Source organism: Eurytemora carolleeae, unplaced genomic scaffold, assembly GCF_000591075.1.
Source record: "Eurytemora carolleeae unplaced genomic scaffold, Eaff_2.0 scaffold1348, whole genome shotgun sequence".
Classification (NCBI taxonomy): domain Eukaryota; kingdom Metazoa; phylum Arthropoda; class Copepoda; order Calanoida; family Temoridae; genus Eurytemora; species Eurytemora carolleeae.
Genome location: NW_019397242.1, coordinates 59,118 through 87,008, shown reverse-complemented (window position 1 = coordinate 87,008; position 27,891 = coordinate 59,118). Strand labels below are relative to the sequence as shown.

Below are 27,891 nucleotides of genomic sequence, written 5' to 3'. Positions count from 1 at the left end.
TTAATGTAGAATATTCCTTGCAGATGAATTAGTGTACGGTAATCCTCTTTCCCCTGAGTTCTCTCGACCTAAAAGAAACAAAATGAATGATATATTATCCACAAGCTCGGGAACCCAGCGTTCCCCAGGGTACTAAAAGTTACTCCCTCCGTTTACCTGCACTTTACAGGGAAACTAAATTTTTGCTATAAAGGTCAATCCATCCATTTTTGAATCTTTAAACCAAGCTATGAACATTTCCGTTCCCCAATAAAAATTTGAGGCAAATCGGTCCTTGGGTTCCTAGTTTATGATCGGACAAACAAGCAGACAGGATTTTTTGAGATAAAATAGTTAATTGAGTTTCTTATCCTACATGCCAAAACGCTCAAACCCCTCTTAAATTTTTTTTTGGCCATTTAGACTATAAATATATAGTTTTCTGGGTAGGAATGAAAACACATTTTTATATTTTCATATTCATTTTGATTCCTGATATTTATGTCAAATTTATCAAAATGTCAAAATATTAAACCTTAAAATATTTATGTTTAGCATATGAGCCCGGAGTCGGACCAATGTGAACTATATCAATTTTTATAACAAATCCTCGAACTATAATATTTTAACTTTACACAATTAGTGTTTACAAAAAATCTAAAGTAGTTAAGAACCATTTTGTTTATTAAGTTGAATAAATACTTGAAATAATCTCATGTATCATATAAGAAAATTAAGAGAACACTTCTTGTAATTTTTCAAAACTTTTTGGCACCTTAACCACTAAAGTTCGAGATCTTAACCCATATTTTATCATTGCAACCTTTTTAGAAAGGATTTACAGATTAAGACACCTAACGTTTCATGGTTAAAGAGAAATGGTTAAGAACTACTTAACAAGTTTAATGGTAAACTAAAGTTCAGAAAAAATAATCTTTATAATCTGCTCTTTCTAAGTGTGGGGGAGATTTGAGTGGTGAGTGATGGGGGAGGTTTGAATGGTGAGTGATGGGGGAGATTTGAGTAGTGAGTGACGGGGGAATTTTGAGTGGTGAGCGTGGAGGGGGTTTGAGTGGTGAGTTAGGCGGAGGTTTGAGTGGTGAGTGACGGGGGATTTTTGGGTGGTTAGTGCCGGGCTTGGTTTGAGTGGTGAATGAGGGGGAGGTTTTAAGTGGTGAGTGAGGGGGGAGGTCTGAGTGGTGCGTGAGGTGGAGGTTTGAGTGGTGAGTGAGGGGGATGTTTGAGTGGTGATTGATGGGTGGAGGTTTGATTGGTTAGTGGGTGTGAAGGAGGTTTGAGTGGTGAGCGAGGGAGAGGTTTAAGTGGTGAGTTAGGGGAAAGGGTTGAGTGGTGAGTAAGGGTGATGGGTGTTTGAGTTGTGAGTGAGGGGGAGGTTTGAGAGATGAGTGAGGGGAGGTGAGGTGTTTGATTTGTGAGTGAGGGGGGAGGTCTTAGTGGTGATTTTGGGGGGGGGTAGTCTGATTGGTGAGTTAAGGGGAGGTTTGAGTGGTGAGTGAGGGGAATGTTTGAGTTGTAAGTGAGGGGGGAGGTTTGATTTGTTAGTGAGTGTGAAGGAGGTTTGAGTGGTGAGTGAGGGAGTAGGTTTTTAGTTTGAGCGAGGGGGAAGTTTGAGTGATGAGTAAGGGAGAGGGGTTTGAGTGGTTAGTGAGTGGGGAGGTTTGAGTGGTAAGTAAGGGGGTGGGTGTTTGAGTGGTGAGTGAGAGGGAGGTTTTAGTTTGACCGAGGGGGAAGTTTGAGTGATGAGTAAGGGAGAGGGGTTTGGGTGGTTAGTGAGTGGGGAGGTTTGAGTGGTAAGTGAGAGGGGAGGTTTGAGTGGTGAGTAAGGGGGAGGTTTGAGTATCGGTGTGCGGTTTCAAAAATAAGTAAGAACTTTTAGAGTTGTTGTTTTTACCATTAATTAGTTAATAATTGCCTCCAATTTTAAATAAATGATCCATCAGAGGGAATGAATTTTAGCCCCGTCGCAAATACGCCAAAAACCAATTTTAATTAGATGCCGGCTTGAATCTTGACACATTTAATACAATTTTGAGTGGAACCGACCATATTTGAGCCGCGTCTCAATTTTAAGCCGCGGCTCAAATTCTTTAAATTCGACCTCTGGTCTCATCTGTTTTTTAACAGTTTTTTTATTTCAGAAAATGTTGCCTGAGGTTTTTCTTTGAAGGTTTCTGAGGATTTTTACGAAACGTTTTCTCAACATTTAGGTATTTGTGGAATCTTAAAGGTTAATCAGTAATCAATATAAACTTTTTCATAAAAAGATAAAATAAAACAATGATCTTTGAATATTCTGCGCGTATTTTATTTATTTATTTCAAATGAGAAGTAAAAAAGACTCCTAAAGTTTAAAGATTAAAAAAACACGATTAAATTCAAAGCCAAATTAATTTGGTGTGTACAGGTTGGTTAGTCTATAATCCAATTATGATATAAAACTTGTTCTTTAAGAAAATAAAACCACCTATATCAATTTAACTAACCCTCGGCCCTTGCTAATGGAAGGGCATCTTTTTGGGGGCCATTTTGAAACATTTAGGATTTTTTACATTAAAAGTGTTTCACAAAAATGTGTGGAATTATTCTTATTGCCAAATTGCATACTCGATAAGTTTGCTTTAGTTACTTTATGCGAATAATTTCTCTGATCAAAGATATTAAACAAAATGCGATTTTCTAATCAACTAATCAACTTTATTAATATATCTTTGGTTAAAAAGTAAAAGTTGTGCATAATGTAATAAACGTATAATTGTCTAGCCTGGTATTTTGAAAAAAGAATTTACCAGATTATTGTGGAGCCTTGAAATATTTAAATATTTAAAAATGGTTCTCGAATTCAGATGCCCACCACGGTACCTATCCAATATCAAAATAAGTAATGTCTAACCTAGAACATGAAGTTTGATATAAACTGGTTTCAGCATTGAAGGAAGACATGTATACTCCCCTTCTTCTCTTTTCTTAACATCGATCAGGTTTAGGCGAGATATCACAGCTGTGTGGTTCCTAGACATACGGGGAGTTTCAATAAACATGGAATTCGAGATCGTCTTTGTAAATGATTAAAAATACACTAGGGTTTCCAGGAAAAGGGGAAATTTAGCATTTTTGCATTTTGTTCGCTGGCGAAAAACGCGAAAATTTCCGCCTTTTCCGCGAAAAAATTGTGCAAATTTCGCAAAAAAATTCCTTTAGGTCTACACAACTGGGCTTTTAAACTAACTGACACACTGCCTGTAACAAACTAAATCTTTGTTTTGTCCCACTTTCAGTTGTCTGATTTGATATTTTTTAACTTTTTGGAAAGCCTATTACATAAGGAAGCGAATTGCACAAGTTTTGCAATTATTTGCATTCAACCCGACAAAAGAAATTTGCACATTTTTAGTTTATCTTAATCACACATCAGGTTAATTAAAATTTTGCACAATTTTTTTTTCGCATACTTGAAATGACATGGTCTCGAGTCCTTTTAAAATGTATAATTGTCACTTTTTGGAATTTTTTTTCAAATATTTTTACCACAGGTATACCCACATAAGATGTAACTTCAGAGACGATTGTACAAAATTAATACTATCTGTGTCCGAATTTAATGAATTTGAGCCGCGTCTTAAACCAGCCAAAAACCGGTCTCAATTTAGCGCCGGCTTAAATCTTGAAGCAATGAATAGGATTTTAAATTGAACCTACTACATTTAAGCAGGGGCTTAAATTTAAGTTGCGGTTTAAATTCTTTAAATTCGGCCTCTATTTACTTATAGTCATGATTCCCTATAAGCTGTGTAAACTTGTTTCTTTCTTTGTCAAAGCATAAAATAAACCATCAGACTACTATTTCTAGGCTATAATACTTAATTTAACCTTGGGATCGACATTTCACGTCGTCTTTACAGTCCCATCCTTTGTAGGTAACCCTTTATATAACTGGATTTTGCAAAAAAAATTGAATTTTTGCAAATTTTCAATTTTTTTAAAGATTCTAAATGAACAGCGTTCCAATGACTTATCATTTTACATGTTTTGACATCAAACATGGAATTTAGATAGGGGTGGGGTCAAATCGACCTCCCCCCCCAACATAACCTGGTTTTCAAGTACCTCAGCAGGGATAGGGTTAATATGTGACACATATTTCTGAATCCTTTTTGTTTTAAAAATTCGGTTTTCTAAACATTTGCCAAATTTTGATTCTAAAAGACAATATACACAAAAACGAACCAAAAACTAATTTCCATTTTTAAAAATTCGAAAATTTTTCGTTTGCTGGAAACCGAAATACACAACTGTTTCAAATGTTCGGTAGCGTCTATAAGCCTTCAGTGCTCGGAACTTTAGAATTTGATTCCCTTAATCCCGACCCGACTGCTTAATCCCGACCCGACCGCTTAATCCCGACCCAACTGCTTAATCCCGACCCGACTGCTTAATCCCGACCCGACTGCTTAATCCCGAACCGACTGCTTAATCCCGACCCGACTGCTTAATCCCGACCCGACTGCTTAATCCCGACCCGACTGCTTAATCTGAATATCAACTGTTCACAGTGTACACTTTCTATTTCCTTCTTAATCCGCTCTTTTTGGAAATATCCCACCTCAAATTCCGACCAATCCGATTCTCTCATGAAATGGCGCGTAACATTTTTAATTTTCTAGGTTTTTATTCTACCTGACTGTTCCTCCTAGAAGTGTTCTACCCTGAAACTCCCAGGAAATGTAAACAGGAGAATCCATATTTCTAAAGTCAAGACAATTTTTTTCATTGAAAATGATTTTCTAGAACTTTAATTCGGTTAAATATGATAAATATTTTAGATAAAGTTAATGTGCTTTTATACAAAAATGTTCTAAATTTTTAAACGCATAATAGTCAAGAACAGCTTAATATGCAAAACTATTATTCAATGTTAATGAATTTTGGAATTTACAGTCTTATCATCCGCCCCACTTTCTGTCCGACCTATAGCTATATAAAGAAAAGCTAATAAAATGTCATGAGTATAGGCCGAACTAATTGCAATCCGAGCTTACCTCAGGGTCCGTCTGAGGACTGAAGGGGTTACAACAATGGAATTCTATCCTTATTCCGAGCTATTGAGCTCACATTGGTTACAATATCATTCAATCAGCTCTTATGGAATTAATGCTAAATCTATAATGTCAGGAACTAAGATTATAAAATAAATATTCAAGGACTCATATAAAATCCTTGTTTTAAATCTTAATTTTTAATAACAATTTTTTTTGCACAGAAACCATGTATCGATAAGCCAAAACATACATAAGTAAGTAAGTGATCAACATTTTCAAATTTAGAAATTTAGAAATTTAAATCAATTTGTCAAAACTTTGTCTTAATCTTATTCCTGACAACACACTCCAGAGATACAGAGCTCCCTTCCCGGATATATACATCAGGAGAACCAGATATAACAACCTTAATTAGGGATAATGTGAGGATTATGATGATAATGATGATAATTTTGATAATGATGATAATGATGATAATGATGATAATGATGATAATGATAATAATGATGATAATGATAATAATGATGATAATGATGATAATGATGATAATGATGATAATGATGATAATAATGATAATAATGATAATAATGATAATGATGATAATATATAGTTGTGTCGGACCCTGGAACCGGAGAAGACCTGCTCAACTTCCTCTCCTTTCACACACTCGTATTTAATATGTAATTATATCTAGAAGCAATAAATGTACTTCTAAAATGGTGACCCCAGACAACAAAAGAACCATGGCCGAAAACACAACCTCCTGGTCAGAAACAGCTCCAGAATTGGACGAGGATGACAATCCCAAGCTTAAACTTCATATCCTCTACAATAATGATGATAATGATGATAATGATGATAATGATGATTAGTTTACCTTAGGGGTAAACACATGAAGTGAGAAAACTTTAAAAGATTTAGGATTGGTGCTAATCTGACATTCATACAATCCTTCATCTTCCACATTTACTTTCTCAATCTAAAAATATTAACAGTATTTGACAGCTGTAAACAATAGAAGCTGTTAATTGACAGCTGTAAATAGAAGCTGTTAATTGACAGCTGTAAGCAATAGAAGCTGTTAATTGACAGCTTCTCAATTTGTTTCCATGTTTATGTGTATCCCTGTTGTTTTAAAGCTAGGTAGAAATTGAAAATTGAAATTGAAAGTCGTCTTGTAAAAATATATACGACGATTTTAGATAAAATTTGCTTATCAATTGTGTTTTTAACAATTATTCAGTATTGCAAAATTTTGAGCGCTTTGCTGCTGTCAAGCCAAATTGTATTTTTTTAAGGAATCCTGAATTATATTTTGTATTGTTGGATTTATTACTTTATAATTGTTTAATGCAGTGTAAACAGGTAAACAGGGGCGGTTTCTAAAACCATGGGGGGTGGTGAGGGGGGAATTATTTTGTCACTCATATCCTTAAAAACGTGCAGCCACAAGAGGGGAAAATTTCGTGGCCTTATTTTTTTCCAGCGCCTATAAATTAGTTACAACGTTATAAAGATAATTAGAATTTGAGAAAAGGGTTCTGAGGGAATCTTAAAATTTGAATTAAAGAAGCTGGCCCCAAATTTAATAATGGATGGGTTGGGGACGCCCCTCAATTTTCCATTGAAGGTTATTTACCCACTGCCCACATGCACACACATTAAAGGGACTGTAAGCGTAAATTTAAGTGACCCTCCATGGAAAGATCGCAATGCCTAGTTCACAACGGTACCCTTAATAGCTTTGTCTGATCAAGTATGAATTAAATATTATATTTATAATTTTCTAAACCTGATTATTTTCAATTTTGGTTTTTGTACAAAATGATTTGTGCCATTCTACTGCAGTAAAACCGCACCAGAACTATTTCAAACCAAGAAAAACGACAAATAATTTTTAGATAAAGGTTGCAAGGGTTCGGTTGTCACCTTTGAAATTTTTCTTACAGTCCCTTTAAACCGCCTCTAACAGTGCATTGCTTCATCTTAACGTCTGGTAAATGTTTATGACACCTTGAAGTAAATATTTTGAAAACAATTTCTTTTCTCGAATTGAATATAAAGCTATATGAAGAATACACACTCGGATTCGAGTACAATTTCTTTGGATATCATTTCATCGGAATAATCTGAATATGAAATTTAAAATTACAAGATTAGCTAAACGTATAGAATAGACGTCCCTAGAGGAGTCTTCAAGGTTCGAGAAAAATGAAAGGGGGTATAGGCTTACGGCGAAAAATAATCGCTTTTGATCGCTTCTAATCATACTTCTATCTGTTGCGTCTATTAGGAGAAAATTGTTAAAAACTGTTCGCGATAAGCCTATATACCCCCTTTTTTGTGAACACTCCCTTTAAAGGCAATTTCAAGCTGTCATCACAGATTTCAAAATTACATCGGAGTTGCTAAGATTTACTAAAAATAATTCATCGGATTTCACAAACTTTAATTTTAGTTGTGCCTCAAACTTTGAGGTCTCCCATTCATGAAATAAGATCTTTCTGAGATAAAGAAAGGAGATCAAGAGGCAGATAGAAGATTAATAGGTAGAAGGAAGACAAAGTGGAAAAGGAGATAAAGGGGAGGAAAGGAGATTAAAAAGGCAGAAAGGAGACATAGAGGAAAAAGAAGATTCAATGGTAGAAAGGAGAGTGAGAGAAAGCAATAAGATATAGGGAAAGAAAGGAGACTAGAGGAGGAAGAAAGGAGATTAAGGGGAAGAAAGGAGATTAAGGGGAAGAAAGGAGATTAAGGAGAAGAAAGGAGATTAAGGAGAAGAAAGGAGACTAAGAACTGAAGAAAGGAGATAAAAGAAAAGATAGCGGATTAAGGAAGCTAGATAGGGGATGAAGGAGGGTGATAGAAATGTATCCTGTCTGTTAGAATCAGTATTTTAAACCGTTCTCTACTCCGTATCCCTGTCTGTATGTATACCGCATCATTTGTTAAATATATTCAAACCTAGAGGTTCATACTTCAGCCTTAAAGAAACTTATTTAGAGCTAGAAACTTAAGATAGTCCTTCGCTTAGCAACTGGGTTTTGATAATAAGATAAGACAAGCTTGAAGAATGAACTGAAATGATAAATAATTTGTGCATAAATGAAAATTAGGTTTCTATAAAACCTTTAAACGCTATTACTAAAAATCGGAGTCTTGTTTTTAAATTTCCAAACTGAGTTTTTAATTAACTCAAACTCTCTTTAATTCCCATCTCTGGTCTCAACTCTCCATATACATACAAGTCTAACTACTGTAAAATGTCCCGGAATATTAGGAAATGGAGATAAAATGTAAATTTGACATTTCACTTTAAGACTGAATTTTCTTCAGGTATAAACTATAAATAACGACCTTAAAGGAGCTGTACTTCAAAATTTTAAAAAATTAAAAACCTTTTTAGCACAAATTTTTGAAATTATGATCATTCATAAACCTTCTTTGGGGTCACGTAAGGTTCCAATCACAATTTGGGCCTGATCAGTTCAGCCGTTTTGACGTTTATTAGATACAAAGAGCCAGACACCCAACCCAGACAGACAAGCAAAGTATTTATACATACTAGGCTTTTATATTGTGAACATGTTCTCTCTGTAACCATTGAAAAACAAACAAAATGAAATTCGGGGATTTTATAAGAATATTTCGTAGATTTTCAAAATTTTCAAAAATCGAATTTTGTTAGAAGTAAATTTTGGAAATTCGAGTCACGCGAGGTCCCACAAAAGTTTTGGGCTGATCGGTATAGCCGTTCAGACGTTTAGTAGACACAAACAAGTAGACACCCGCCATGACAAGCAAAGTATAGAAGATTGATAATAAAATAAATCGAACCTTTACTATTTATTCATAAGCAATGCTTTTTTGATAAACTAATACAAAACTAAAAACAACTGTTTTAGAGTTCTAAAATGTAAATTTTGCATGTCCAGGGCTGCAAAAAAGTATAAGTGAGTTTGTGGGGTTGAAGAAAAGACGTTTACGATACTTCAAATACTTATCACAGCAGTCTATATCGATTTAAAAAAAAAGATGAATGTATTTTTTCAACTGAGCATGGTACATGTTTTCAAACATAACTCATTTTGAAAAAAAACCATTTATGAATCAAGTGCTTCCTTGAATTGAATTGAAATTTGTAAAAAAAATTATAGAAAATAAAAAATTTAAAATAATGATGAAGAAATTACAAAAGAACTTATCGATTCTTCCACAGATTCATCAATAATTTCTTTCTAGAAATATGTTCTAAAACAGCAAATTAGCTTTATAAAGAATTTGGTTAATTTTTTGTTCGGTTTATTACATAATTTTAATAAACAAATCTTGTAAGCAAACCTCCAGAATTATCCTGCATTGGTATAGTATAATAGGTATCACATGAATCTAGGGGTTCCAGTCGTAATTACGCGTAACACTTTCTTTCACTTACGGAGAAGCATTACGCGAAATTACGTAATACAAAATCATTCCGTAATTAGTAAAGTACATATTAATTCTCAGAAATGAATATAGCGGGAAAATATGTGTAAGGATATGCGCTTCAACCATTTCCAATCTGATTGGATAATTCCAATACTTTTAATTTGAGCTAAAATTTGTTTATGGTGATGGACTATAACTCTGTAGAGAAAAAAAGTAGATGTTAGTTCCACATTTTATTGAAAATATATGTCGGTCTAGGTTGACCCTCGTCAGTTCTAGCGATATAATAACAATCAAAATCGATGTTAAAAACCACAAGAAAATGAACAAACAAAAAAGGTTGTTTAATTTTTTTTAATGGGCTGTCTAATGGACAAGAGGGAAACGAACTCAGATCATGAGATGGAAAATTTTCAAATATTCACTTTTTAAAAAATGTTTTAAGAAAATTATCATTTCTTGAGATTGTTTCTGTCAAATGAAGATTGAAAACAAACTATTTAGTTTATATGTCAAGTGTATAAAGTGATGGTGAAGGTCGATCTAATTAACGAACTTTTACGTAAATCAGGGGGCGGGGGGCGGCTTTTCTAAGGAGGGGTATCTAAACCTTTTAAAGAATTGGAAATAAAAAATACTCTTATAAATAATGAATTACAGTTTAAAATCAAATAAAAACTTTTTTTCTATTCATTCCTGTGGTTTCAGTCATAAAATGTCTGATGTATTTAGATTCTCCTGGAAGGTTAAAATGTTCTCCTGTCTAGGTTGGTTTGTATGGCGGTTTCACTATTTAGGCGTAATTATTGCAACATTTCGCGAAAATACTTTTGTAGAAATAATGCGAAATTTCGGCGAAATTTCGCGAAATTGAAGTTATAAAATTACATGAATCCTGATAATTGTAGCTGTCCAGTGCTAAAGTGTCTGGTATCGGCGAGGCACCCGGCCTGCCATGTCTCCTAGTTATTGACTATTCAATTCCAAAAATAGATTAAATATCAAGCCTGAAATCTGCTGAAAATAAAAATGTAACATTTGATTCAATATTTTTTGGAGGAAATTGGAACAAAATTTGGAAAAAATTCAGAATATTTTTGACAAATTTTGGTAAAATACCCTTATTCAAAAACTATATAATCTAATTGTGAATCTATGCCTAGAATCTATTTAAACCTGTGGTATCTGTTTTGTGATTGTATCAAAAAATGTTGCCATAAAAAAGAACCATGCAATCAAAGCAAATTTTTTTGCACGACCGTTATGGATAGATGTATGGCCAGTGAGAACTTCAATTAAATTTTTTTTTCAAAACAGAAAAAGCCGCGAAATCGTGAATTGTTCATGTTAAGTAATGCACTGAAGTAAAATATTGACATGCAAAAAGCTAAGATGGGTAACCTTAAACAAGTTTATGGCTTTAAAAATCCCATTTTTTTGTAAAAAATGTAAAAATACGTATTGTATTGTCCTGGAGGTGTAAAAACAAGTTTTCTGAAACTTATTTGCTCAATCATTTCAAAACCACACAACGAAAATATTTTGAAAAAAAAATTTTCAAAATAAATTTATTTGTTCAAAACAATTCTCAGATAAAGTGTATCTAAAACTTGTTCAATCATGAGAAGAAACAAATGGGTGGGTAAAAAAGGTTGCGTGACCATTGAGGAGGGAGGGGGAGGGGCACTGTTCTAAGGATTTAGTCAAGAAATGTATGGTTGTCTCTGAAAAAGTGTGTTTAAGCCTTTGCGCCAACTATACATCGTATTAGTTTACTAAAAATTTATTCTAGCATGCACATTTTATAACTCCATAATAAGATAACGCTTTAATAAGATAACTACATAATAAGATAACTCCAAAATAAGTTTTATCTTATTTTATATCATGCCACCAGAAAACTATTTTTTTAAACATTTTCATCTTAATACAGTGATCCAGAAAACTATGGAAAAGGAAGACGATTGAAAGGCACAAGTTATGACTTTAAATAGTGCATTTAAACAGACCCATTTAACTTAAGAAGTGATTCAATAAGTTACAAATAAATCTACACTCAAGTATTGATATTATGTCGTCTTCCTATTCCACACTTTTCTGATTATCACTGTATTTTATTCTGGGCTACTTTGAGGTTGAAAAAAATGCACATTAAAAACTCTGTTTAATTTTTGTGAATTTTCCATTCAAATTAAACAAAAATTCCTCTTCTTTAAACTAAAGCTAGTAAGGTTTATTGTAGAATCCCTTGGGTTGAAATATTAGATGGGATTAAACCATATGTAAACTTCAGATTCTTTTTACTAGAATAGGACGGTATAGAGGAGAGAGGGGAGGGAGGATATTATTCTATCCCCCTCCCCCACCAACCTTTAAATACTTTACTTTAAACCGCTTAAAGATACATTTTTTAAAACTAAACCTAATTCTTTAAATTTTTATAGTTTTTTTAGTTCAATAAACTATACACTTTCATTGTCTGGCCGGGTGGGTGTTTGTCTGTTTGTTTGTCTCCAAAAAACGTCAAAACGGCTGAACCAATCAGGTCCAAATTTGTTGTGGGACCCTAGGGAATGTTTTTGAATGCTCAAATAAACCCTAAATTCTTTTACTAGAATAGGACAGTAGAAAGGAGGTATTGAATATCGAAATCATGGTTTCAAGATTAACTTCTTTATTTATATAAAATTATCTCTAATGTGTATTTATTTTTCAATGATTAAACCATTATATTAAGCAGTATTACTGAAATAAATCAAATGACCACCCCGGAATATTCTAGAGAATTAGTTTAATACGTAAAATAAATTGACTAAAACTTCTTCTGAACATATTAGAATAATTTTTAAAGGTCATCAGTAAATCATTTAAAGGAAATCTTTGCATTTTTGATAATTTCGATATTTAATACTGATTTTTAATAAAATAAAGTTCAAAACTTTTAAACATAAGCATCTAAAAGTTTTGATCTCTAGTTTATTACGCATTAATATTATGTAAATACCGAAGGAATGCAAATTATGAAAAATGCATGGTTTTCGTTTAAATCATCAACTGATGACTTTCAAAAATTATTCTAATAAGTTCAGAAAAAGTTTCAGTCAATTTATTCTTTTTACCACGAAATTACCTGGTGTAAAGTTAGTCAGGATAGTCATAATAATTCTATAGAAGGGATATTAATTCTATTAATTCTATTAATTCTATTAATTCTATTAATTCTATTAATTCTATTAATTCTATTAATTCTATTAATTCTATTAATTCTATTAATTCTAGTCGGAAAATTAATAAAACTTTCTTTATCTAGAATTTTTTATAAAATGAATAGAACACTTGTCAAAAACTCAAATTTTATTATTGTATATCTTTGCAATCTGAATGTGTATTTTAATCTTTATGCACTTTAAATATGAAAGTTCTACAACATCAGAATTCAAAGGGAAAGGAACATTTATTTTAAGTGATCGGGGGAAATGTTTGTTCACTGATTATTTTGTTTTAAAGATATCCAACTACAGGTCTTTAATCTGCCATGATTGGGCTCTTCTGGTAAAAGCATTCATTTAAGGTTAAGAGGAAAAGCAATGAGCTTGCCTTAAATATGGGATAAATCGAGCACCTCTATTGTTATTCATAGTTATATATTCAAAGAAAAATTGTGAGGTTATCAATGTATTTTACCGCCTTTTAGTTTTGACCTATAACGTTACCTATCTATGACTCTCCCAACAGCAGGATGTTGTTAATTGACATGTCAATTTTCGTGAAAACAGTATTTTCATCTTGAAGATAAAGAATGCAATTGCTTAAATATAAATTAAATTTTATTCTTAACCACAGGTTTCATGAACCAATTGTTCCTACAAACATCCCTCGCCACGCTCTGGATGTTTTCCAAGTCTTCGTGAATTGCATAAAGATGGAACAGTTCTTTTTTTGTACTTAACCCTATTCCTGCTGGGGGGGGGGTCAATTTGACCCCCCCTGTAGTTTTTTTTACATAACTCAAAAGTATTGGTCTGAGGCTGTTGAAATTTTCTGACTTTTTTGACTTTTTAGGCCTAAAACCAGGCTTTAATACTAACTGCCTGAGTCCTCAGGCACACTGCTAGAATGACTGCTTTTTCCTGTAACAAACTAAATCTTTGTTTTGACCCACTTCCACTTGTCAGATTTTGATGAAATTTAGCTTTTTAGAAAGCCTTTGACATAAGGAAACGAATTGCACAAGTTTTTCGAAAAAAAATTGCAATTTTTTTGCAAACAACCTGTCAAAGGAAATTTGCACATTTTTAGTTTTTCTTTATTAAAAATCAAGTTATTTAAAATTTTGCACAAATTTTTGCATATTTAAAATGGCTTTTCAAAAATGTATAATTTTTCATTTTTTGGACAAATTTTTTTGCAAACTTTTTTACTATATAACTGGATTTTGCGATAAAAATAAAATTTTTGCAAATTGCAAATTTTTTTGCAGATTCTAAAAGTAGAGCACAAGAGCTTTCCAATGATGTATCATTTGTCATATTTGGACATCAAACATGGGATTAAGAGGGGCCCCCCAGCATATCCTGGTTTTCTATACCCCAGCAGAGATAGGGTTAACATCTTTCGGTCTTTATTCGACCAATCAAATATTTCACTTATTCTCTTTTGAACTTTTTGTTTGCGTATGCTAAAAGAAAAAGTACTGATTACTGAATACAAAAAATGAACTTTGAAAACCCAGATATATATTTATAGAATTTTAAATCTGACATTTCCTTGAATTCACTTTTCTAGCAATTCATTTTGTTGTTGAATAAATAATTGTTTATGATTGCATGAAATAAAGTATAATTTTATTTTCAAAATTCTATGAAACTAATTGAGCCGTAATTGAACAATAATAATAAAAAGTTAAATTACTTTATTCACATGTAACAAACAAACTTTATATTTAGTTTATGATCAATTTTATCAATTTTGAACTATGTATGATTCAGTTTATTTACTTAGTGCTAATTTTCATTAGCCAATACAAATTTTAATTAATTTCAAATTTTCTATTTCTATTTTTTAAACCCGGTGTAAAGGAATTGAGTCTTTGCCACAAACTCTGATTTTCTAATCACTATATATTTGGAACTAAATGTTGCAGACCTTAGACATTTCAAACTATGAATTCTGTTAGCTCAAATAATCTGAGTTTGAAATATCAAAGGTTTAGAACATCGAGTTCTAAAGCTATTGAGGTTTAAATATTTGATTTTGTTCCAAAGACTCAATTCCTTAGTTACTACTACTTTGCAAAAAAGTTAAGGGAATTTTACTTTACCAAGGGTTCCCAAGACCAATTTTGCTTACAAAACACCCAGAGCGCAGCAAGGGATGTTTTGTTGTCAAAATTGGTCGAGGGAACCCGTGGTAAAATTTTAATTCCCTGAAAAAGTTGTTGCACACAAATTTATCGTATTCTGGGATGAAAATGCGCGAATTTGTTTACGAAAACTTTGCAGAGCGGGTTGTTAGTTTACAATTAATTGTCCCAAGGGACGTAATGCTTTGACAATGCTCAAAAAACATGATAAAATCCGCAAACATTTTTTTCTGTTTTTCTATTAAATCTATTAATTCTTTTAAATGGGATACCCTTAATCCCGATCTGTCAATTAAATTGGAGATTAATGACAAGTGGAGAATTACTTAATCTGAGCTGAGATGGGAACTTTTGAATGGGATATCTTTAATCCTGATCGGATAATTAATCTGGAGATTAAAAATGAGTGGAGAACAAGCAGTATTTAATCTGCAGATTAAGAAAAAGAGTGGATTAAGCCTTAATCCCGATATCCACCATTCTCAAGATTTCTGCTCAGAGCACTTTAGAATGGTGGATATCGAGATTATTGCTTGATCCTCTTTTTTCTTAATATCGAGACTAACCTAATCTTTTCCTTGTATCCTAGAAAGTGTATAAAATTCAACCAATCAGAGTCGCGTATATTAAGAATAATATACAGAACCGGGAGGAAATCTCTAATTTTAAAAACCGATTTTTGATTTTTCTCTACTTTATCCAAGAGAGAACGGTTTAAGAAAATTCAAAGTGTGTCCATTGAATACTCAGAATAAGTAGTCGGGATTAGGGATATATCATCCCAAAGTTTTCAGCTCTGGAGATTAAGAAAAAGAGGAGATCAAGCATCTCAATATCCACAATTCTAAAGTTTTCAGCTCTGTATACAAAGAGAAGATGCTTACAGATAAAGCCATGATTATAAGCTGAAATAGAATTCAAAATGCCCTCCGTGGTTGTCAATTCAGTTCTTTGCTCTATGTCATACATGTATAACTACTGCATGTTCTCCTGGTCATATCAAAGTCTCCTCTAGCACAGTTTTAACTCGTTTAAATCACTTGGTTTTGGTTTGTATACTTTGGATTTCAAGAACCCAAAAAAAGTCCAATGGATTTAGACATGCCCTCTTTAGGCTCTTCTGCTTACAAATCCACAATCAAACTTAATGTCCATTGTCCAGATATCTCATGTTAAATTGTGATTAGAAATATGGCATGGTGGGCCGTCCTGCTACCACCACAGTGTATTGGAATTGCTACCATTTTTAAGATTTGTTTAGAAGATCTCAATTTTTTTAGACCATAATGAATTCCGAACTATTTTTGAATTCGAAAATAAATCAATTCATGAACTCAACCATGCCGAAATGGCAAACATCATACGGTTAAAGATGCTTCCTTATCTTTAGTGCTACATACCTCTTATTGATATTAATGGATCGGAAATGTTCTATAGATTAAAACAAATGTACGACTTTTATAAAATGTCTTAAAGATCGTTTTTTTGGGACACCCTGTATATTTCCAAGAAAACCCGGAAGCTTTATAAATTAAGAAATTTCTTTGATCTAATAATCGAAGAAAACTTGATGAAAATACTATTACCTTTAAACTCCAAACATTTTGAACATTCCTTACAGAAAATCTGGACTCCGTGGTAAATATCTCCTAAATATATAAACCTATTGTAAATATTTTCTAAATATATAAACCAATTGTGAATATCTTCTAAATATATAAACCTATTGTAAATATTTTCTAAATATATTAACCTTTTGTGAATATCTTCTAAATATATAAACCTATTGTGAATATCTTCTAAATATATAAACCTATTTTAAATATTTTCTAAAAATATAAACCTATTGTAAATATCTTCTAAATATATGAACCTGTGGCAAATATCTCATAAACCTGTGGTAAATATCTCCTAAATAAATAAACCTGTGGTAAATATCACCTATATATTTAAACCTATGGTGAATATCTTCTAAAAATATAAACCTATGGTAAATATATTCAATATATATAAACCTATGATGAATATCTCCTTATTATATAAGCATGTGGTAAATATCTCCTACTTATAAAAAACTTGTGTAAAGTATCTCCTAAATATTCAATGGTAAAAATCTTCTAAATATGGAAATCTGTGGTAAATATCTTCTAAATATATAAACCTATGGTAAATATCTTCTAAATATGTAAATCTGTGGTAAATATCCCCTAAATATATAAACCTATGGTGAATATCTGCTAAATATATAAACCTATGGTGAATATCTGCTAAATATGTAAATCTGTGGTAAATATCTCCTAAAAATATCTCCTAAATATATAAACCTATGGTGAATATCTTCTAAATATGTAAATCTGTGGTAAATATCTGCTAAATATATAAACCTATGGTGAATATCTGCTAAATATGTAAATCTGTGGTAAATATCTCCTAAAAATATCTCCTAAATATATAAACCCATGGTGAATATCTTCTAAATATGTAAATCTGTGGTAAATATCTCCTAAATATATAAATCTGTGGTAAATATCTCTTAAAAATATCTCCTAAATATATAAACCTATGGTGAATATCTTCTAAATATCCCCCCCCCTCTCCTCTAAACCCACATTTTCCCCTTATAATTAAAAGTTTAATGAATTTCATTGTAAAAATTTGAACAACAGGGTTTAAACGTGAGACGTTAATTTATTTTCTTAAAATTTTAAATTGCAAGGACTTTATTAAATCAGAGATAATATGAAAAAGTCAAATTCCAAGAATTCACGGTTTTCTATTCCAAATAATATTTGTTTTCACCTGGTCCACTGCAATAATTCTACCATCTCCCAATCGAACCCAGGACACGGATCTAATAATAAAATATCAGAAGTTGCAAATTAAGTTACAATTACTCAACTTCGATTCCAACAACAGCACAGAAAAGAAGAAAAAACTTTTTTTTTCGACTTGTTCAAATTAAAAATAAATAAACTAGCGTTTCTCATAAATATTTGTTAGTAAGTATTTTTTTTTACTTTAGAAATGTAACAAAATGATATTTACATTTTTAGAAAAAAGGAAATCTTTTTAAAATATCAATTTATTTCACAAAGCGTGCAGAAAGATATTTTAGAGAAAGGAATTTAAAAAAGTTATTTTTAGAGAAACCCAATTCAAAGAGAGTCATTGTATTTAGTAAAAGATATATTAAAGATTTCTTGAAGTACTTTCGACTTGTCAATGATAAATAAAGTAAAGATTGCATAATTTGTCAAGACTTGGTTGTCACTCCTTGGCCTTAGATTTTACCCGACTACCTATCATTCACTTATTCACTTATTCACTTATTCACTTATTCACTTATTCACTTATTCACTTATTCACTTATTCACTTATTCACTTATTCACTTATTCACTTATTCACTTATTCACTTATTCACTTATTCACTTATTCACTTATTCACTTATTCACTTATTCACTTATTCACTTANAAAACTGTGTTAAAATTATATTATTCACTTATTCACTTATTCACTTATTCACTTACTCACTTGTTCACTTATTCACTTATTCACTTACTCACTTACTCACTTGTTCACTTATTCACTTTTTCACTTACTCACTTATTCCCCTAAATGAATAAGTATAGAAAGAAGGGCAACTCTTTAAGTTTAAAGATTGATAAATTACAGACTAAAAAATGAATTAAAAATTGAAAAAACAGACGCGTCCAGCACTGCAGTTAGTCCATGGGTGGACTTTTTAACCTTCACTCTAAATTGGGAGCGAAAAAATGGATGACGGCCAAATAAGCGACACAAATTTGCTCTGCTGGCAATACTTAATCGCTTATAATATTTGCTGCCAGTTAACCGCTTATATGGCAGTCATCTAATATTTGCTTTGAAATGATCGATTCTTGTTAAAAAATAATCGATTTTTTATTTCCTGATTTACAATTTAGAGTATGTCAATCAAGACCTATTTGTAAATAGGATGTGCTGTGTGTACACAGTAGAATATAAAATCAAGTCATTAGGTTTCAAATTATGCAATATACATTTTGCGAACCCTATATTAAAATTATACATTTTGCAAACCCTATATTAAAATTATACGACAATAATAAATTTCTTGTTTAAATATTCACAGCAGAGCTCATTCATCAGGCCGGGGATTGGGGATTTATTTTTTATTACTTATATTTACTAGGTTTACAGGCAGGGGCGGATACAGGAGGGTGGGCGACAGAACCTTTTATTTGATATTGTTATTTGTTAATGTTCCTTGTATCATGTATGATGTTCTCTATTTAACTGTTAGCTTACTCAATGTTACTCTTCTTTCTTCGTTCATGTACATTGTAAAGTAACTTCTCTCTTAATAAACTATAATGTGTGATAAGTTAAAAATATAGTTTTTTTAGTCTTTAGCGAAACATAGTGAGCGAGGGGGGGGGGTGGAGGGGGCGTAGTCCCCCGCAAATTTTTAAAAAAGAAATAAGCATTAGAAGTGAGTATTTCAAGTGATCAAAACAGAAAATTACTCTTACAGTATGTAAAAATATTTCTACCTTCTAATTTTTTCACTCTGACATATTACTTTATAAAAAAATATATTTCCATTTCCATTGGCATTACATAATTTCTAATTAAAATTTTACATATTGTTTAAGATTAATATATTAACCGCTAAAGGTTCAGGGTGTTTTTTCATGTGACTAATTAAGTTACAAGTTACCCCAAAGGATGCGATTTCAAGATTGAAGAGTTTTAATCTGTTCTTAACTCCTATTCTTTGTGGTTAACCCTGTAGGTTTAAATATAGCGATGGGCCATTGCTAGATTCGTTTTAGAGAAACTTTTAATACTTTTGGACTTTTAAACGATTTACGGGTTCAACGATTTGAAATTGTCTTCTGTAGAAGTTTACTATTATCAAACATGAAAATTTTATCCTAGGTGAAAACATAAGGCAAAAACTAACAAAAAGGATCGTTTTAAAAACCAAAAAACTATCGTTTTTGACTTATATTTTCTTCGAGGGTAAAAAATTTACATGTTTGGTAAACCTCTACAGAATAAAGTTTTAAAATGTTTGAACCTTCTCATATTGTTGAAATACCTTTTAAAAGTCTAAAAACATTATAAGTTCCTGTAAAATGAATCTGGATATTGCCCATCCATATCAAAAATTTTAAAAATAAATTATTTATATGTAAACTACTAAACATGAGGATTAAAAGTAAAGTTTGCAAAGTTGAATAAAGATATAAAATCTAATCTTCCAGAATAAAGAAAGCCTGTCAACTTTGTTATGCATTTTATAATTATTTTTTGTTTTGTTAAAAAATGAAGATAAATGAACTGAACCCTGATCCCATTGAATATAATTAATTCAATTTTACGGGTATTTTTCTTTTAACACTTTTGTGGGTTTTATGGTTTCTAAGATGTCTCTATGAATGTTCATTAGGGCCAGATCATTAAATCTGTCATCGTTCATGCTGGCTTTTTGTTAACGCATATTAAAGTATCTGCTGGAATACAAATTACAGTAAACTGATAGGTTAGTTTCCAGAAAAGGGGGGGGGGTCAAAAGATAATCTTGAACCCCCCTTTTTTCAAAAGAGGGGGGGATCGGCGACCCCTTGACCCCCTACTGAATCCGCGCCTATTTAAAATTTTAACGTTTTTTATAAAATTATTTCGATGTAAACAAACAAACAACAAAATCTTTACAAATCTGTACATATTGAGGAAATACACATCATTTCTATTCTATTTTTGTTTCTCATTGATGTCATAAAAGTTTTGTGTATGAGCTAAAATATTACGGAGGATATGGATGGAGAATTGTCAACCAAACTTTTGAAAAGGAATTAAGAATCAAGATACATCTTTTTTTTGCATGGAAAATATGAATTTTAACATTATAAATAAATAAATATATAAAATATGATATACATTTCAAATTTGTGATATTGGTTAAATCCCTTACATGTTTATCTACTAATCACGAACAACTAGCTGTCAACAAACTCAAATTTCTCGGAATTTTCGTCGTGGAATTACTAGAGTATCAAGAATAGACCCTTCAAGTACAGACCCATATTCTCTATATTCTCGACCAAGTATTACCCTAAAGGCAGGTTTTTGCACTGGTTTGAGTTCACAAGTCTATTTGACCGTTGGAATGGAGTGCCTCGACAACACAGGCATATAGTAAATGCCGAACTCTTAGAACTTCGTCCAGTACTGTATCAGTCCAGGTACAACTCGTTAGCTATAAATGTCAACCAGAACAAAAACTCTTAAGCGATCAATCTTAAACCAACGGGCATGATCTTATCGGCACTGAATGTCAATACAGACACAAGGGTAGCTATCGAACAAGCTCTTAGGTGATTAATGCCAATCCAATGGGCACAATCTTATCAGCACTGAATGTCAATAGGACAAAATCATAGCTATCAAACAAGCTCTTACATGATCAAAGCCAAACCAATGGGCACAATCTTATTGGCTCTGAATGTCAATACGGACACAAGCCTAGCTATCAAACAAGCTCTTACATGATCAATGCCAAGCCAATGGGCACAATCTTATCAGCTCTGAATGTCAATAGGACACAATCATAGCTATCAAACAAGCTCTTACATGATTAAAGCCAAACCAATGGGCACACTCTTATTGGCTCTGAATGTCAATATGGACACAAGCCTAGCTATCAAACAAGCTATTACATGATCAATGCCAAGCCAATGGGAACAATCTTATCTGCTCTGAATGTCAATACTGACACAAGTGTAGCTATCAAACAAGCTCTTAGGTGATTAATGCCAATCCAATGGGCACAATCTTATTGGCTCTGAATGTCAATACGGACACAAGCCTAGCTATCAAACAAGCTCTTACATGATCAATGCCAAACCAATGGGCATAATCTTATAAGCTCTGAATGTCAATAGGACACAATCATAGCTATCAAACAAGCTCTTACATGATCAAAGCCAAACCAATGGGCACACTCTTATTGGCTCTGAATGTCAATATGGACATACGCCTAGCTATCAAAAAAAGCTATTATATGATCAATGCCAAGCCAATGGGCACAATCATATCTGCTCTGAATGTCAATACAGACACAAGTGTAGCTATCAAACAAGCTCTTAGGTGATTAATGCCAATCCAATGGGCACAATCTTATCAGCTGTGAATGTCAATAGGGACACAATTATAGCTTTCAAACAAGCTCTTACATGATCAATGCCAAACCAATGGGCACAATCTTATCAGCTGTGAATGTCAATACAGACACAAGTGTAGCTATCAAACAAGCTCTTACATGATCAATGCCAAGCCAATGGGCACAATCTTATCAGCTGTGAATGTCAATAGGGACACAATTATAGCTTTCAAACAAGATAACCAGAAGGGTTACATAAAATTCACCCTTCAGTCTAGTTTATAGTGTTGTCGTCGTCTTCATTATTATCTAAACTGTATTTTTTTGAAAATTAAAAAATTCAGCCCCTAGCTATGGTTGGAATGTACTTGAGAAAGAAATTAGATTTGAATGATTCTTGAAGAGCTCAGACTTTTAAAGATGGATTTTAGGAAAAATTCTTCCTTTTTATTTGTTTAATAAAAAATCTTTCAAGAAGAAATTCTTTTATTTGTTCCGTGGTTGGTCCTGATAAAACCAGTTTATTTAATTTTCGTGTATTTTGGAATCTAATATCCAAATACGTGATTGGTGAACTTGAAGGTTCTCGCTTAGGCAGAGGCTTGCAACAACAAATAAGCTAAAAAGGCTTGACTTGATAGGTGCGAACCAAAATAATTCTTTACCTGTTCCCAAGATTAAAAACTCTACACTCTAGTTCTCCTACAGCTCCCTCCTAAACCAGTTTAAAATATATAATTGCTAGTCAATCTGCATATGGTCACTTCAGACCAAGTATTAGAACTTCTTTATTTTAACGACATTTCTTTGTTTTTGAAAATGGACAATTGTAATTAACAATCTTATTTTTTTCAAATTCTAAACTTGCAAAAGTGTTTACTGTCTAGACTCTTCATGTTCCACTGTGGCGCATGACAAAAAATATAATACTAGCCTATTTTGTGTAAAAGTCTGTATTTGTATAGTTTTTCATATAAAATACTGTAATCGTCCCTGCTTTTTTGAACTAGTAGATGGTGGGGGGGGGGGTAAAATCAAATATTATATCCCGCCTTTAAAATCTAACCTCAACAGTAATATTCTGTCCATAGTACAGGTCTAGATGAGGTTCCATAAGAACTTCCTTTGTTTGCTGATACGGAAGGAAATGTGAATCTTGAAGTTGAGGGTGGGGTGGCTGATCTTTAGGAGGATGTGGTGGATGATGAAGATCGTCTAAACCACGGAAAGAACGGGGATGAGGACGAGGAGAGGGAGGGGGGGATGGTGGATGGGGGTGCTGGTGTCTAATATCAGAATGATTCTGTGATCCTAAGAAAACAACAACAAAAATTGATTTTTAATTTTCATATTCTAAATGTCGATTTTTATTTTTAATCATTAAAAAAAAAAATATGCTTGTTTTGTTCTTTTGTAATTTTGTCAAAAATCTTTTGAAAAAAATTAAGTTCTCTCAGAAATATATCAAAACATCGAAAACTATCGCCAACTACAATTTTCTATATTTATATATATCCCATAGTCAAAACAACCTGATATCATGATCTAAAATATCAAAGGTTTACAGCTTTAAAGGGACTGTAAAGGAAAAATGAAAGGGGGAATAGGCTGAAAGCTAATCACTTTAGCTCTTGATCGTGACCCATGAAAGTTTTATCTGAGGTTCCTGTCTCGAGAAATTGTTATAAAACTGTGTTAAAATTATACGAGAGTTCATATATGTAAAATTTAGAAAATCTTAAACTTAAATCACGTGACCAGAACTATCACCAATGGCAGAGCAGTATACTGGTAACATGTCTCCGCCTGTATCACGTGACCACTTTAATGCACTGCCATTGGTGGAATTTCTGGTCAAGCAATACAGATGTATAAATAATATTATGAATTAAATCTATAAAAAATAGAAATAACAAATATAAAATTAGAATTGGAGTAAACGTAAGTTACAATTAGATTTCTCTGGGATATCATCGTTTTCAGATTGGTTGCATATTTTCTGAATTTGATCTTTTTAAACCCACTATTTTTATACAAAATTGTATATATATTAATTTTCGTATAAATTTGACAAAGTTGTAAATCAATTTCTCGAGATAGGAACATCAGATATAATTTTTATGGGTTGCGAGCGAGAGCTAAAGTGATTAGCTTTCAGCCTTTACCCCCTTTCATTTTTCCTTTACAGTCCCTTTAAGTTGAATGTGAATTATTGACTATTAGAGTTTCTGAATAGTACGTTAGCAATGTCATCTTTCTCTCGGTTTTATTTGGCGGGAAAATGTTCTTTATTACCCATGTTTATATCATTATTCATGGTCACAGTTATCCCCGATTCTTTACTGCGCTAGATATTAAATTATACTTTTTACTGCAGTGCCTTGAGCTGCCCGTTGAATTAAAAATTTTTTAAAAAGTTCATTAGCACCTGATCCAATCAGGGTTCAGTCATGTGTTTGGTGTCTATTCTAAACCAATAGTAGAAATAGTATGGCGGTAACATCTATCTTTCTATCTATCTCATTATCCAATCAGAGATATGAAGCCTTATTGCAGCACTATCCACTAAATGGAAATATTTACTTCTACTGAAACTATAGGTAAGTCATCCCAGGGGCAGCCTTTCAGCCGTTTAGTAAGCTATATCTAGCATGTATAGATATTAGATATGCAAACACAGAATTTTATCATAAATTGAAAAGTGTTGACGTCTTGAATAGTTTCCTTTTTATCAACTGAAAAACTATGATAATTGTATTTTTTCTGAAGAAATTTCCTTAAACTAGAAGAATTTGCTTCCAAACATATTCATATTCTATTATTATTCAATGCTAAGAAACAATTATAAAGATTACAATTACAATACCATGTACAATATAAACACAATGTACAAGACACCACAATATAAAAACAAATTTGGACGTTTCATTAAAAATGTAAAAGAAAAAATACATTTGTAAAATTTCGGCTTTATACTTTCTGAAACAATATCGAATTCTGCAGATATTTCAAAAGTCTGCCAAATAAAATCATTTTGTTAACGTTTACAGTTTTGTGGATTTTTTAACAAAACAACTATAACCAATTATTTCCAACCCAAGTATAATTTAATATCAAGAAGCTCATATCTTTGAGAGTTTTCGATGCACGACAAAGCTAGTCACACCTTTTTGACGGAACCCATACATCTTAACCCAAAGAGAATAGAATACATATTAGAGTGGAATTTATAGACAATCCCTCGGAATTTTGTCAGTCCCTTTCAGCCTGAAAGTGAGTTCAAAGTGTACAAATTATGTAATTGTTCACAAATTATATGCAGTAGAGTACATTAATACAGTATGTTCCCTAGACTATCTATTTCAATTTCGAATTTTTTAAAGCTGTTAAATAAACTTTATAAAATGAATTAGGTGAATAAAAACATCATTTGAATTATAGTTATAACGGAAAATCATCGTTTGTATGTGAAATGATCATTGGTCAATTATGAAACAAGCCTATTTCATAATTTGGTTTTCTTTTAATATTAATTTTAGATTTTCTACAATATGATGTTCCAGGGCCCAAAAGGTTATGTAGCACATATATGTGGAGCACACCTGTAGTATAAAAACAGTACAAGAAAATGGCCGTTTTACATTTTTTTCTAGAAAATTCCACTCTAATATATATTCTTCTCTCTTTCTCTTAACCTCTCCCTCATTTCAAAGTAAGTATATTTGCTGTACAGTGTACACGGTACTATATACATTTGAATAAAAATGTTAAATCTGAAATCAATTCAAATATGTAAGAGCAATTTACAAAATTGCCCCCTAGTATTAGGGGGGGGGGACTATTTCATGTTAAAACTAAATGTATATTTTGATTTTTTTTATCGTGAATATGGAAATATCTAAAGAAGAACATAATAAACTATAACATATAAAGTAGGATGCTGAATTAAACGTAAAAATTTACAACAAAATTGTTTATACTTAGTAGAAACTTAAATAATATTTGAATAGATACAATATGGGAACCAAGAGTGTCCACGCATTTAAATATTCACATAAATACTTCACCAACAAGTTCTTTAGTTATTACATAGATACAAAGATGCATACATTTTTATATATATATATATATATATACATAGATACATAAATACATTGTTTATTGTTAAAATATCATTATCATTTGAGTTTAAAAAAGTAAAAATCAGCTGATAGCAAGCCATTAAGTTTATTTTTACTTGTCACTATAGTTTTAGTAGAGAAGTACATATTTTTCATTTACTGTTAGTGCCGAATTAAGGATTCATATCTCTAATTGGATAATGAGATAGATAGAAAGATAGATTGGTTCAGAATAGACATCAAACACATGACTGAACCCTGATTGGATCAGGCGCTAATGGACTCGGCAAACATGTGTGGTGTAATATATATTGTTGAAAAACGAAATTAAACGATGTAGGAAACTCGTAGATGATTATCGACGTCATAATTTTCAACCCTTGATAGGCCTAGACGATTCACAATGGTACTCTTTAAACCTTTTTATGAAATATATTTTTATTTTTCTGTCAGGTTCCATTTTGGCATTCATTGTAAGCAAGCATGGCAAATAAAAGCAAAATATATTTGTACAAAATCGTCTGGAATCTTTTAAAAGTTATAAGCAGTTTCTAAAACATTATTCTAGTTTCTCTAAACTGATATTATTAAACTCTCTAACGCACATGTTAAACCACATATTTCTTCTAGTGTTAAAGCATTGGAAAAATTGTCCAAAATTATTCATTTTCAACATAACGTTTTTAGAATATTATCTCAATGGAATTAAGTTTCTGTCACAAATTCAAACTGTCAATAAACTCATTTATCTTTGCAACCAACAGCGCAAACCTTTGATATTTCAATATCATATTTCAATATTTACTCTTACAGAATTCATCAAAGTTAGTAGCAATAAAATGAAAACAATTATAATAAACTATGGATTAAATATAGTATTTTGGTACATTACGGCTGATTCTGATAATAAGTTCAGAGAAACAATTATGTGAAAATGAAAACATTTATTGATCTTTAATTGTTATATTGAATAAAACTTAAAAGATAACAAAAAAAACAATAAAGACTTATTTTTTCTGCTCACAAAGAGTGTTCGTGAAAAATGAAAGGGGGCATAGGCTTACGGCGCAAAATTAATCGCTTTTGATCGCTACTAATCTTACTTCTATCTGTTGCGTCTATAAGGAGAAAATCGTTAAAAACGACTCATACTGAAGAACTTTAAAGAAATAAAAAAACCATTTACGCATATGACCCAAAGAACTACAAATGACTCAAATAATATTTTTAAATCGGATAATTTGAATACAATGATAAAATGAAAAATATCATCTACTTAAGGTCTGTTTTGTATCTGGAATTAAATCACAACTTAAAGATATATTCGTCAATTTAACTAAACCCAGATCCGTAAAACGTTCATGAGTTTTGAACCCTGTTTGTTCATTCAAAAGTATCCAGCTCTCTATTAAATTAAAGATTTACTTTATAGTCGTTGGGGTTTTTTTCTAACCTGTGTGAGTAAGGTCGCTGGATAAACATGTTGTAAAATAGAACAGGTAAAAACAGATGAACAGGTTTCTCATTAGTAATCTATTATACAATTTCTGAAATATAGAAAAATTGAAAATTAGAGTTTGAAGCAGGGGGGATGATAGTTCTCTATCGGTGTGCTCAGTTAGCTGTACTGTACAGTGTACATATTTTAATTTATCTCTAGAAACTAAAATAAACTTGAAAGCAATGACGAGGGTTTATCCTTTTAAAAAATGTTCTTTTAATCGTTTCTATTAGTTTTAATGAAACATGAAAAGGTCAATGGATAATATAAGT

General features: G+C 31.9%; 1 protein-coding gene across 1 annotated transcript; it reads right to left on the bottom strand.

Moving 5' to 3' along the window:
- On the bottom strand, positions 1-27,661 carry LOC111712985 (limbic system-associated membrane protein). The gene is made up of 10 exons (XM_023487756.1): positions 27,572-27,661; positions 23,064-23,308; positions 22,663-22,712; positions 17,626-17,677; positions 16,413-16,475; positions 5,914-6,015; positions 5,372-5,442; positions 4,675-4,743; positions 2,891-3,009; positions 1-68 (listed from the first exon to the last, which is right to left on the bottom strand). Exons 1-10 carry the CDS (start codon positions 27,642-27,644, stop codon positions 1-3), a joined length of 912 nt encoding a protein of 303 aa, XP_023343524.1. The 5' UTR covers positions 27,645-27,661.
- Positions 27,662-27,891: the final 230 nt, after the last annotated feature.